This window comes from Parus major, chromosome 4 (genome assembly GCF_001522545.3).
Source record: "Parus major isolate Abel chromosome 4, Parus_major1.1, whole genome shotgun sequence".
Lineage (NCBI taxonomy): Eukaryota > Metazoa > Chordata > Aves > Passeriformes > Paridae > Parus > Parus major.
This window is the reverse complement of record NC_031771.1, coordinates 65,055,410-65,070,214: the sequence shown is the minus strand read 5'-3', so window position 1 is coordinate 65,070,214 and position 14,805 is coordinate 65,055,410. Positions and strand designations below refer to the sequence as shown.

The window sequence follows — 14,805 nt, the reverse complement described above, 5'->3', positions numbered from 1 at the left end:
TTGACTTTCAGCTGCCTGCCTTGATGAACACATTTTTGATTGGACATAACGCTTCTTTCCTCGTGGATCACCCAAGGAATATGAACACAATGCAATTAAAAAGAAAGAAATGCAGGTATCAATACATATCTCATCCAGAGGTCTATTGCATAGTGACAGATGCAGCCAACCAGCTGAAATCCTATTTTTCAGTGATATTTGTTAATCAAAGCACTGTAAGTGCAGCCAAAACAGTTCTCTGCTTCCAGGGCACAGGCAGGTGACATTTGGGGGGTTTGAATTCTGTTTTTGTGCCATGAACAGTAATTCTGGACCTAAATAGAACAGCAGAGTTGGAAGCTCAATATGTTAACGAGAAATGTTCATTTTACACCTGTAAATGTGAATGCTTTGATGAACCTCCAGTTCTCTTCATTTGCCAGATGTGCTTATTTGGTTAAAAAGCTTCTTTACTGAAAAAATAAAAAATAAAAAAAATGCATAAAGGTCCATGCTGTGGAAACCAACATTACAGACAAATGTTGTTATCAAATGGAGCCTGTTAAATACCTAAACAAACAAAAAAGTCTTTCCTTGTGTCATGGGGTAGCTTTACCTTTAAGACAGCTTGGAGAGTTAAGGAAGTTGAAGCTGCTGGTGGCTGATGAAGCCTGTTTTGCTCTTACTCTAATCCATATCTCACAGCAAGAAATAAGTAATTTTTTTAGTTACTGGTTTAAAACCACGACACCTTGTAACCAAGCAGCGTTATGTGGTTCTCCTATTCCTCTAAAAGAGATGGAAAATACCGAAAGGATGTTTTCAAGGAATGCTGAGATGTCTCAGAAACTCCTGCATTTAATTCCTGTGACTCCTGATGCACCTTTTAATCTAAAACCAACCAGGAAGAGAAGAGCTACAGGTGCTGTGTAGTGAATAAAACATAAAACTGACAGAAATACCAGATATCACCTCCACTAAGAGCTCTGACAAGTATTTCCACTAATCTGTGACGGGGACATAAGAAAGGTTTAGTCAATATATTTCAGAGTTTAGATGCATGAAGTATTGCTCATTACATGTTGTAAGACATTCTGTCCTTCCCTGCCCCTCCTCTTTTTTAGTTGCCTGTATTGCATCAACTTTTTCAGGGACAGAATTTTAACAGGATGCATGACACAAGGCTTTATTAATAACTATATACGACTCAGGAACATTATTATGCTTAAAATTATAGAACACACTTTTCTCAAAAGCTTGTACTAAAGTAGGTAAATTTTGACATTTTTTATTTACATAGTCCTTCACTAAGGGCTTTGATATCTGAATAGAAAAAAAAATTGTGTACTAACTCATTTTTCTCATTTTAGATTAAGAGAAGGCATCCAGGAGCAATTTAAAAGCAGATTGCAATTTACAGCTGCAAAATAGTTGGTGGTTAAATGAGGAGTTTGTAGTGGACCCTTTGCAAGTAGAAGGCTGTGAAGAAATTAGAATAATTTTGAATTCTGGAGTAAACATTTCTGACCTTCTAAATGGAAACATCTGCAAGATTTTCTTTAAATGATGAGTAGGGAGATTCTCAGCTGGTGTAAATTAGTGTGGCTTCAGTGAGGCTGATGTTTTTATAACAGTTTACATCATTCACATTTCTTTCCTCAAAAATTCTATTTTTCGTAAGCATTTAAGCGTAACAGCATCAATTTTCTGTACCAGCATCTTCTGAATAGAAATGTGCAGTTTCTTCTATGAAAACCCTGATGTTTTCCTCTTTCTTTGAGTCCTCTGAGTAGGCATTGCAAAGGAAAAGATGTTCTTTAACTAGAAGAAATATTCCTCCAGATTAAAATTCTAATACATATTGTTATAAAAGCACTTGTCAAACAGGAAGGAATGAGGGGAAGCTTCACAGACACCAGCTCCCAAGGACAGAAGGACAGAAAGGAGGATGAGAAGTAGAGCTGCATGCTAACACCCCTCTCCCCTGCACTCACAGATCACACTGCACACAACGCTGCCAGAGATTTCTCCAGGATGTATCTGAAAACCTCTCTCAGGTTTTTAGCCTTGGCTCCTCCAGCTGCATCCCCTTGTTTCCCCCCGTTATCAGCAAACTGCAGTTCCAAACTAGGGTGATGTTGTCGTATGTCTATTATCTGATTTGAGAAATACAGATATAACTGGAGGGTTTTTTTGGCTTTTCTCATTAAGTTGTGGTGTTTCTGTGACCCAGTTCCCTCAGCCTTTCCTCACATGGCATTCCCAGTGCTGGGATCATCCCCCTGGCTCCTTTCTGGACCTTTTCAGCCTCCCCACTTCTCTTTTCCCTACTGGAAAATATGAAACAATGTTGAGCCCCATATTGATCCCTGAGGGACCCCACTTGTGACAGGCTGGCAGCTTGGAAAGGACCTGAAAGAGTTAAAATTCAATGGTGACTCTAAATTATGAAGTGTGTTTCTTTCAGACAGTGGGAAGAAGGTGCATTTTTTTCAGGACCTCAAAATATCCCATCCTGGGAGGACAGGAATGTCTTTTGCAGAATCTTGTAAAAAACACACCCTTATAGTGCTGTATTTTTAAATTCCCTGGAAGAAAATCATGCAAATCATACTTTTGTCCAAGATACAATCTCCAGCCTGATCCTGACGAGGGCTGGATACTCATTGAAGCCATTAAATAGGCAGTTTATCTCAAGTAACTCAGTATTCTTTTAAGAATTAATCATCAAGTACTTCAAGTTCCCCTCCACTGTCAATGGAGAGAAGCAATCCCCTGTGATGATAAGTACTCTGTATTAAAATAAATATGCAAGACAGATGGGTGCTCTAAAAATGCCTGTCACTATATATTGAGTATAGAAGGAGCTAAAATAACTAGATTTGATTCAGTATTTCAGAATGGGAAAATTAAATGGGATGGTCCTACCCTGCACACTATCACTGCTTTCTGGAACAGCAGAGTGTGCTACATTATAATCTAAATTTAATTAAATGACACACCTCTTAAATGATGGCAGGATATTCTTGCCAGGGGGAAGGATTTCTTATTGCTGCTTGTCTTTCACCCCCTGTCAAAAAAAATCCTTCAAACACAGCATGTATTTTATGCAATAAAAATCAATGAGATTTGGAAGTTACACAAGCTTTGTTGCTTAGGAAGGCCACACCAGATGCCTTTTCTGAATTTTCAGTGCCTCAGAATGCTGTAAAATCCAGTCTTGGCTAGCAGCTAGAAAAGCAGGAATACATCCTCACCACAGTGATCTTGGAAACCCTTGTTCAAAAATACACATGAATACAGAACTATTCAGTGTATCCTCTACAAATGAAAAAAAATAAAGATCACCAAACCCAAAATGCTTCTTCCTTCATTCTCAAGGGTGAAAAAGTTCTTTGTGCAGCCTCTAATATTTTAAATGTAAATTCTTCAGCCAGTTCTTTTTTTCTTTTATTGTTTTTTTTTTGGAAGCTTAGATGCCAGTATGTGATTATGGGTAAATATCAATCAATAATAGCAGCTGCCACCTGGGAACCAGTATGATCAAGCCCTAATCCTAACTGATGTTTCAAATCCAAGTGCTGCCACTGATTTCTGGAAATCTTTGGTTATTGCCAAAAGACAAGTAGCTGCTACAAAAGTGAATTATGGAAAACAAGAAAAATAATGACACAAACCAAAGTTAAATATTCCTCTATACACAAGTTTTCCTGCTTAGAAGAGGTTTAAAGAAGAAACTGCACATGGCTGATATGCCAACTTAATTCACCAGTTCACCACTTGAAAACATTCAGATATCATCGTGATGTGGCCTACATAAAAAAAAATACATAAAATATAACAGGAGAATCTTCTTCAACCATTAATGGGTACAGTTTTTATTATTTCTTTATTTTATTACATACTTAGTTTTAATTATGTACAGACCTAGATAAAACTTGCTTGGATGCAGGCCAAGGATAAGATTTGCACACCTCAGGTACTGAAACTGTGTCCAGCTAATGGTTCATTTTAATTTTATTGACTTTATTTACTGTCTGAGATTGGAAGGATGTGGCTTCCCCAGCTTTCTCCATAGCTGTAATTATTCATGCTACCCTGGAACCAGATAGACTCACTGGTCACAAGGTAATTAAATACTGCTGAGAGCAATTGTTTTATTTAAGGAGAACTTATTGTCTGTATCATACATTTATGAGCAGATCATTTAGTGAGCGAGCATTTCTGGGAAGGGAAGGGGCTGTAATTCAGTGTTTTGTTGCAAAGCAGCCACGTCCTGACCAAAAGAGGATTTCTCTGCATCCACAGCAGGGTGGGCACAGGAGAGGGGGGATTCTGCCCCTCTGCCCCCTTGGGTGAGACCCCACCTGCAGATCCAGCTCCTTCCCAGCCCTGGGACCAGGGCAGGGAGCACCTGGAGCTGCTGGAGAGAGTCCAGAGGAGGCAGCAGGATGAGCAGAGGGATGGAGCAGCTCTGCTGCGAGGAAAGGCCAAGAGAATTGGGATTGTTCAGCCTGGAGAAGAGAAAGCTTTGGGGTGACCTCATTGTGGCCTTCCAGTGCCTGAAGGGAGCCTGCAGGAAACAGGGAGAGAGAATATTTACAAGTGATAGAGGGACAGGACAAGGGGGAACGGCCTCACACTGACAGAGAGCAGCTTTAGATCTGATATCAGCATGAAGATTTTCCCTGGGAGGGTGGGCAGGCACAGGGTGCCCAGAGAAGCTGTGGCTGCCCCTGGATCCCTGGAAGTGTCCAAGGCCAGGTTGGATGGGGCTTGGAGCAGCCTGGGATGGTGGGAAGTGTCCCTGAACATGGCAGGGGTGGAATGAAATGGATTTCAAGGTCCCTTCCCACCCAAACCATGCTGTGATTCCATGATTTCTGTCTTATCCTTTCTCTGTGGTGACTCAGCCTTTCTCCTTTGCAAACACATAAACAAAGCTCTAAAGACCTTACTATGCAACCTTTTTGCCTCCTTTTTGTGCAAAATTATCTTTTTCTTTTTTTTTTTCCTGATGAAATAAATGAATTATTAAGAGGATATGGAAACATACAAATTTTAATTTTAGGTGTTTAATTTAGGTGTTTTAATTTAGGTGTTTGTATAGCAAATGTGAAGCTGGAAAATGGGTGACTGCTAAACCTCCAGTGCAGTTCCTTAAAATAAATTCTAAAACCAAAATAATTTATACGAGTAAAAATACAATAAAATCACTTAACTGAGCATAACAGTAATTCATGTTCATACCACACTCCCAAGAGACTTCTTAACAATCAATCTTTCCTTAAACTTATTATTTTAAGAATTCATCTTCAGCTCATCTCTAGAGGAGCCAAACAAATTTTGTAAAACTTGTTTTCCCAACCCATCTACCTAGAAAATTGCTAGAATTTTCAGCTTCCAGTGAAATGTAGTCTCTACTTCCCCTGGAATATATTGTTTAGCTTTTTCCTGACCCAAAATGAATTGTCTTCTGTCAGAAGGGGACTATGTATTGGTATGTTTAAAATAAGATTTCTGCTTAAAAGCACAGATGCAGCCTATGCCTGTTCAAAGTGTTTTTCCTTTTAGTACTAAGCTTCTCTTCATCACTTTTAAAAGGGCTGTTGAACATTGGCATAGTTTTAAAGGAGTGATGTTCAACATTTAAAATAAAATATTAGGACAGATATATTTTTGAGCTGCAATTTACACCTTAATAACACATTGTGATATTGAAGTTCTGAATAACCTGTAAATAATGGAGCCCTCTACCTAGGGGATGATGAAAATATAAAAATAGATCAGTGTTTGGTAGCTTTTGGATCAATAGATAATCTTTCCAGCTGTCTCCTGGAGGCTAAATTACCTGAAACAGTAGTGAGGGTGTCTTGGACATGCAACACTTGATATTTTAGGAGACTGAGCTCTCCCAGATATTTTGGCTTACATCTGAAGCAGCAGAGAAAAAAGAGGAATGTCTGAAAATGGTGGTTCCATCTTACATAGATTACTGATTGTTATTTATATTGTTACTGTTGAATTGAAACCCTAAGCTTCTAAATGAAAAACTGAAGGAAAATAGAGTTCTCTAAGTCACTCCTTTAGCTGTGATACCCATTGGGGTTTTGTTTGTGACATTATTTTGTAGGCCTGCAGTTGTCCCACTTCTTGTGTATTTCTTGACATTCCATCCCCTTCTTTTATAAGTTACCATTGTCAGCCTTGTTCATCTGGCATTTTTTTATAATGTGTTCAAATATTGGCTTTGTTTCTCATACATCTCTAAGTGACCCTAAATTTCAGTGCAAGGATATTCATTACAATAACATCTGTCTTTATAAAAATAAATTTGGTAGTAGTAATTTCATCTATTTCGTGTGCTGAAATTTGAGCTCTGTGATTTCCTCATTAGTGGTATCTGGAATTATTAAAAACCAGCAACACAGTTCCAGTCTGGAGCATCTTCTTACAAGGTTGACCATATCTCATCTAAAATGCACCAAGTCTCTGGGCTGATTGCTCTGACTGTCCTTGTCTTGCTTCTGTGATATTCTCTAGGGTTAGAAAAATGTCCTGTTAAGTACCTCATGCTGATCAAAAGAGTTCTTTAATGAGCAAATTGTGGGATGTAAATGTCCTTAATAGTTGTGATACATATTTTGGGAGTTTAATTTTTTACTCTAACAGTTTAAACTGTAAAAATGAAAAAAGGAAGGAGAGGAAAAGGTCTCTGTAAAAAGGAAAACCAGTGCTATATCTTAGCAGAGATCTTTCTAGCATTCAGCAGATGCTGAAATTTCTCACCATCAAGTGCTTTTTCTTCTTATTTTATTTCATTTCCTAACCAAATGAAGTTGAAATTCCCTCTATAAATAAGTTCTAACCTTAATACCATGAAGTTTTACCTGTAAGGCTTTTCAGACTTTGCTTGATATAAATAAATAACTGTGTTCTGTCCTTATTGTTCAGGTAATACTGTTGACACTGGTTGAGACATTCTCTGCATTAATAGAACAGTCAGTACCTTGATTTCTTCCAATTTCCAGACATGGATATGTTCAGAAACTACACAATTTCTCATGTCAGGTGGCAAATCAGGCTTAAAAACACTTGAATATTATTTTCAGGGATCTGGGTCTGATGTTGAGTGACCTGGGAGGGAACTGCAACCTTTGGGGTGGAAATGCAGTTGGAAGACCCTCTCCTGAGCTGGGGGAGTCTGCAGCCAGCGCAGCCCCTGGTCAGAGCCTGTGGGAATTGGCTCATCATGAACTGAGAATAAATCAAATGGGCAGGGAAAAGCTCTGAGGGAATTAGAATGGAAGCAACCCAGACTGAGAAAATAGTTTGAAAATATCTCGAGTACAAGCAGTATGCAAATGCTGTTAATGGTCACAAGAAATCAGGGACTTGATTAATATATTCTCCTGTTGCAAAGTTCTCCTCATTACACCATGAATAGCTGTAATTCTGTCCATAGGAACTTGAATATGGAGATTTTGGCATTCAAGGAATTCTGTGCATTTCTCCTCCTTCTCCCTTTAACCCAATGCCAGCAGCAATTTTTACTTCCTTTTCATCCCAAAGTATCTTTCTTCCCTTTGCAGAGAAAGATTAACAGAGAAATGGCAAACAGCTCAATACCAAGCTTTTTCATTTTTTCAGGAAACGAATAAATTCCTTTCTATCCCTTCTAGGAATGAAGGCCAAAAATTTATCACTGAGCAACAATAAAATAAGAGTATTTAAGGACTTAAATAAATAAACTTTAATAAACTTATATTTTCAGCACAGAGCAGATGGTGTTTGACAGACCTGCCTGAAGCTGTGTAGCATCACATGCCATGCTAGTTATTTTTCAATAATGTGATTTACTAAACAAATTTCTTTGAAATCATACAGTGAGGAAGGGGGTTTGTATACAGACTAAAAGGCAAGTAGCCATTTTATAAGTAACAGGTGAAGGACACTTAAAATTCCTGGATAAGTAAAAAAGGTGCAGAATGGGAGAGTTCAGCTGTGTCTGTGTGAGGTAATGAAATACTGGCATTGAGAGAGCTCAGTTGGACCTCCTGCTTTGGTTTGGTTATCCAGCACATCCCATTTAGCTCCTCGAGCAGCATGGAGGCACAATTTGGGCAATTGCACACAGCAGTGTGGAACAGGCTTTGCTCTGTTTTGGAGGGACAAGGGACAGGCCAGATGGATATTGACAGTTTGTGTTGTGAGGCCTAAGGGTCACAGAAGGGTTCCCAGTTGTTCTGTGTTTCACAATAGGATGTACCTTAAGGGCCACTGTTTATATAAACACTCTTTGTTTAAATCTGGCCTCCAAAAGTTGCTGGATGGATTTGAAGGGAGGCTTAGGAGGGCTGCTGGATTTAGGCTGCTCTCGGTGAGAGTTCCCACCTATGAGACACAAAACACTCAGATTACGAACCTAAATTACAAACTTTGAGGCCAATCTCAGAATTTCTACTTTTTTTTTCCAATACCCAGGAGCTTTTTCCTCTAAATGGTGCAGTTCATCAAATGCTTAATTTAATTAGTGTCACTATATCCTGGAAGGATTCCCAAGTTCCTGCTCAAGGACACCTTTCTGACCCTAGGTGGGTGCCAAGCATGAAATGTTTGACCTCACCATGTTGGAGGTGAATATATCTGCCCTACATGAGATCACTGAAGAGGAATTGTGAACCACTTGTTTTATTTGAGAGCTGTAAAAGATCATTCCTATGTAGTCTTAAGTGTCTTGGTGTTTGCTCTTTGATTATTCACATAGTGTTAGTACTCAAAGGGATTTTGCCTGTTTAGCAAACTATTCCCTGATTTTATTAAAAATAAGGAAAGAAAAAGTGCCAAGCAAAAAGTTATCTTTGCCCTAAAAAAAAAGTCTTAACATATCTTCTGTGGTTATGGACCTTTCTAAGCCAGTCTATTAAAGCTTAAACAATGATAAGGAAGAGAAGAATTTAAAGAATATTAGATAAATTGAATTATTTGACTGGGAAAATAAAGCATCCCAGAACATGAATGTCACCAAGGAAACTCGGTTCAGCAAGTGCACAGTGCACAGCTGGGGTAATTTTCTTTTTTTCCTAATTTTTCTCAGAATATAACTCTGTAGTCTAAAAAACTTGAACCTGGCTGAGACTGGTTCATCTGTCCCTGCTGTACCATTCCAACAGTCAGGAGAGTGTTCCTGAACCAAACTTGTCTGCCTCAGCTTTATTGTGAAATTTCAGCTTGAAAAACAGGCTCGATTGTGTGCACATATGACAGCTGCTGTCTTGAACAAAATACCGGGGACTGAATTCAGGACATCTAAAACCAAAAGCCTGTGCTGACATTGCTGAGGCTAAAGAGATGTGGTTCTTCAGCAGGGACCAGAAGAACTCAGTCAAAGGATGAACACAAGAAAAGTGAGATAAAAATATCAGCGGGTGACACAGATGCCTCCTCTCGTCTGACAGCAAATGCTTTCTCTCTCTGTTTTCTGGTGTCAATTTGTGTGATTAACTCCAGAATTTGTAATGGATCCTTTTTAGAAAGCTAAGAGGTAAATTTATGTTTTGTATTAAATTCTGGTGGCACTTCATGTTGTTATGTTTGAATTAATAAAAAAAGGGGATGGGTTTTACAGATTTCTAAATGATCATGAAAGCTTTGGCCTTGTGTCATAATTAGAATTACAGGCAATAACAGAGAGCAGGCATTCTCTGGAATGAATGCCTAAAGCAAAGACTGGAGCAGAGGCCTCTTGCCAATGTGGAGCTGATAACTGTGCTGTACATGTGAGAGGATATCATTGAAAGGGTGCCTTTAATCCCCATCCCACCCCAAAAGTGACTTCTCAATAGCTCCCAGAAATGTGTGCTATTAGGCTCAGCTGGAGAGAGAAAATCGCTCTTAATCATATGCAAGGAACAATTCTAAATAGAAGCATTTGAAAACAGCCTTGGGAAGGAAAGAGTACTGCCAGAAAGAATGGAAGATCATTTTGATTCTTGATGAAAAGCTTTCAAACAGAGTTCAATGTGCAAGAGTTGTGACAAATCTTTAGAGAAGTAGTTCTCTCTTAAGAGAAAGGTAATACAGCTAACAAAGTCCCTTAATGCTTTTTGTACCATTGAACCTAAAAACCATATTTTCCCCCCATTGGTTATGAGCCACAAAAGGCTTTTTTCCCCCTTTTTAATCTTCATGAGGAGTTTTGCTTTGAGACTTCCTGCAGGAAAGTGTTTTAAGTGGAATTCTTCTTTATACTGAACCTAATGTCTGCCAATATGATTCCTGTTACAGGCGTAGGGACCATTTTCCTTCTGTCCTCAAGCTGTGTTGCTGCTTATTATCATGTTTAACATTCCCAGTGCTTGGCAGGATGGAGATTAGAAACTCTTAATATTCATTTTATAGTGAAAGGTCTTGCCAGATTTTTTTGAGTATTAGCTATAATATATGCACATAATTTATTGGTGGAAAAGTTCTGAACTCTCCGGTGAGTCACCTTAATCTTTGTTCTTATCACTTTAGGATTGTTTTAAAATAATCTTCAGTGCCTCCTGCACATAAACATGTTAAAAACATTACTTTGGAAATAACAACTTGATGGCAGCAAACAAAAAAGCTGCAAAAATTTCCTTTGATGAATCCTTACTGTTTGTTTTGTTGTTTTTTTTTTTTTAAAAAAGTTTATATTACCTGGAGGACTTTTCTCTAACTCTGAGATTTTGTGTTTTTAACAGACTGGAAGGAAGGAGAAGGGAGACCCACTCAACATTGCCATTGACAAGATGACCAAGAAAACACGAGACCTCCGGAGACAGGTGAGCTGTGCTTTTGATAATGCTTCTTGATTTTCCAAGGAAATCATTGTTTTCCAACTTCAGACTGGTTTCACCACATGTGGAGGTAGAAAGAAGTGGTGTCCTCATTTAGATAAGGCCCTACATTGTACATGACCTTAAGCAATGTAGCAGCATTTTCTGACACCAAAAAAAATAAAAAGGGAGAAAAAAATGCATTCCAAGTGTAACCCTCAATGGTCTTTCCATGTGGGAAGAGAGGCAGATTGTCCAGACCTTCCCTGCCTTGGCAGCCCAAAAACTCCAGTCATAAAAACACTGGCATATGTGCTTATTTGTGCTTTATTTGAATACTCTCGCTGGAGTAACAGGAAAGAGGAGCAGAATAGGAAAAAGAAAAATTATAAGAGTAGAATATGCTCAAAGAGAACTTCCAAGGTACTGCATTGAATAAAGATCCTATGAAGATACTGAAAGTCATAGTAAATAACAATTTTTCCAGTGAGGTGGATGCTCCATCCCTGTAAACACTCAAGGCCAGATTGGATGGGTCTGAGCAAACTGATCTCATTGAGGATGGCCCTGCCTGTGGCACAAGGAAGTGAACCAGACAACCTCTGAAGGCCTCTTCTAAACCAAACTATCCTAGGTTTTTATAAATAGCTGCAAAACCTAGTTTAAACCATAAATTTTGGCTTTCTTCTATTACATTTATCATTGTGTTTTGTGATAGAAAGAAAGGTTAATTTGAAAAGCTTGAGATGGAAAAGAAGTGAAAGGAAATTGGAAGCCAAAAGGGAGAAGTCTTTAGGTTTCTCTTTACACCTTTAAGGCAGGACAGATTGCCTCTTTTGGTCTCTTTTTCTCCCTTTGAGATGATCCCAATCCTGCATTTTCTGTAAAAAGTTAATAATAATAATAGTAGTAGTAATAGTAGTAGTAGAAGTAGTAGTAGTAGTGTGAATGAAAATTCTACCTGGCCTCTGTGAAAATGATCACAAATCCAGAAATCTGTCTAACCAAGTAAAGATTTAAATGTATCTTCAGGTGCCCATTTGCAGCACAAGAGTTTTGGACAGAGTGGCCTCTGTAGGCATTTTGAAATCAGTGCTCTGCACTGCTAAAACTCAGCTCATTCCAGCTCTTCCTTCTTAACCTTTAGCAGACGAGTTTGAAGATCATATTCTCAGAGCTTATTTTGCCAGATAACAAACCCATTGCAGTGGATGTACAGACAATATGAATCACCGAGTCTCCTATATAAAACCTGGCATCACATCTGCTGCTCAGCTAATGACAGAAGAAAGAGCTCTGCTGTTCTGACCTCCAAATTTGTGGGATCCTCGGCTCTGCAGTGGAGCTGGGACCATGTGTTGCCTCCCACCTCTGTTCTCACTGCTTCAAGGAAGTAGCAGACTAACACATGAGTGAATTCTGTGTGAGGCTCTCAGCAGTTGCCTGAATTACTCATCCCTAAAGCCAAATTTACTCTGAAACGTGATATAAAAGTGGCACCTTTCTTAATAAGCTGTGTGCTTCTCATGTGTATTCACCCCCATGGAATGTTCAGCCTCAGAGAGCTTGGAACTCTGGATGGGGTAAAGTGAAGCACAGATATTGTATTTTCCTGCTTGAAGATTAAGCTTTTAATGCAGTTTCTGATACTTAAGGAAGTTAGTCACGTAGGTATAATGTTTATTAAATTGTGTCAGTTGCTAGTAAACCAATCAAGATTAAATCATAATTGTGTTTGGGTTTCACAAACAGAGGAAGATGGAGTCTGCTTTCAACAATGTGCATTCTGACTGTAAACCATGATTCTTGAGAATCATAATCAATGTTGTGCTTCATCACATGAATATAATCAGCAGTGGAGCTGTGTGTGTCTGCCCAGACCTGCCTGTGCACTCCCTGCTGGATTCCAGAATTGAGGGTGTCACTGAGGGCTTGCTTTAATGGCTGGGGAGAGAGGCCTGAAGATTCAGAGGAAATGAGCTGCAGTGGAGATTACAGAGTCCTTTTAAAGCTTGCTTTTCAGACATTGGAAGTTTAATGTTAACACCATAAAGCTAGATAACCTATAAATTATGTTTTGGTGATGAAAAATATAGATGATAGATAGATAGATAGATAGATAGATAGATAGATAGATAGATAGATAGATAGATAGATAGATATAGATAGATTGATTTTGGTTTGTTTTGGGTTTTTTTTCCTATTTGGTAGTCAAGCTCCCTTGCAAGTCTTCAGTAATCACCCATCTAAGACTGATTTTTCATTTTCTCCCCGGGTCACTTAACTCTTTATTTCAGAGATTTGATTTCATTATCTGTGTAACATGCAGAGATGGGAAATGACTGTGGATAGAACATGTGGTGCGAAAATTCCACCTTACAATTCACAGTCACTTCAATATTTCTTATTCTGATGGAATTACATCTTTAAAACCCATCATTTGAATGCTCCTGGGAATTGGGAAATGATTATGGAGATCTAATTATACATCTTATTATGAACTGCCAGTAAGAACATCAACTTAAGTCAGGCTGAGCAAGTTCTTGGAAGCAGACACACCTCACCAGGCCATGGCTTACTGCTGCCATTCCTTACTGGATTTTCATGGAATCACAGGGTGGTTTGGGTTGGAAAGGACCCTGACACCCATCTCTATCCAACTCCCTGCCATGGGCAGGGACACCTTCCCCTGCCCCAGGTTGCTCCAAGCCCTGTCCAGCCTGGCCTTGGACACTTCCAGGAATCCAGGGGCAGCCACAGCTTCTCTGGGCACCCTGTGCCAGGGCCTGCCCACCCTCACAGGGAACAATTTCTTCCTAAAATCTAACACAGGCTCCTCAGTCCAATTTAAACAAGGAGCTACTGGAGAAGGTCCAGCAGAGACCACAAAGACAGTGAAGGGTTTGGAGCATCCCCCTTATCAGGAGATACTGTAGAAGTTGGGCTTGTTTAGTCTGGAAAAGAGAATGGGAGGGATCTCATCAATCCATATAAATATCTCCAAGGAGGGGGTCACAGAATTGTGCCAGATTCTTTCTGTGGTGTGCAGGGACAGGACAAGGACTAATGGCCATAAACTCAAACAGAAGTTTCACCTCAACATGAGGAAGAACTTCTTTATGTTGAGGGTGGCAGAGCACTGGAACAGCTGCCCAGGGAGGCCATGGAGTCTCCCTCTCTGGAAACATTCCAAACCCACCTGGGCACGTTCCTGTGTCACCTGCTCCAGGTGACACTGCCTTGACAGGGGGTTGGACTGGATGATCTCCAGATGTCCTTCCAAGCCTAAATATTCTGTGATTCTGTAGCCCTGCCCTCTGCCAATGTAAAGCCATTCCTGCTGTCCAGTCACTCCATGCCCTTTCCAAAAGTCTCTCTCCAACTCTCTTGTAGCCCCTTTAGGCACTGGAAGGTGCTGGAATATCTGGAAGCCTTCTCTTCTCCAGGCTGAATCAGCCTTTCATTTTGAACAAGCTGGAGAGAGCACTGGATCTGATAAAAAGTTCTGCCAATTGGCAAGATTTGGGATCTCTTTTTCCCACTGGTGTGCAAGCCTGTAGGTAGAAAAAAAAAACCCAAAACGACAAAACCTAGAAGTTGAACAAAGGCATCTTTCCCTGCGTGGTACAGCAAGCCAAGCCAGCAGCGGGTGCTGGCTGATGCCAATTCTTGTGTGAGCTTGTTTTTCCTCCCTAGGAAGAAAGATAACCCCCAACCCTAGAGTTCAAATGCTCCAGGCAATCCCAAAGCAGCCGGCATTTTGAGGATTGCAGCTCTGGGGAGACCCTGAAAGAGAGAGAAGCAGGCAGGACACACCAGAGGTTTGCTCACAGCACCTGGAGGTGCAGCACAGCTGGAGTTGCTGCTGTCCCTCCTGCCAGGGCCCTGCTGCCATCCCCCACCTCCTGTTCCTTCTGCACCAGCCACTCGAGGTGGAATAACCAAAACCATTTCTTTTGCCTTAAATACCACCTATTTCTGCTGCCATTACAGCAGCCTGCCTGCATTATTTCATGTTTGC

The 14,805-nt window shown here is 39.9% G+C and overlaps 1 protein-coding gene across 2 annotated transcripts in view; it reads left to right on the top strand.

Moving 5' to 3' along the window:
- Positions 1–14,805, top strand: part of CTNNA2 (catenin alpha 2) — a 405,963-nt gene that overhangs the window by 279,688 nt on the left and 111,470 nt on the right. For both annotated transcript variants that reach the window (XM_015624690.1, XM_015624688.1), the window contains exon 7: positions 10,710–10,790. In XM_015624690.1, the coding sequence (XP_015480176.1) occupies positions 10,710–10,790 (81 nt within the window). The remainder of the gene's footprint in view (positions 1–10,709; positions 10,791–14,805) is intronic.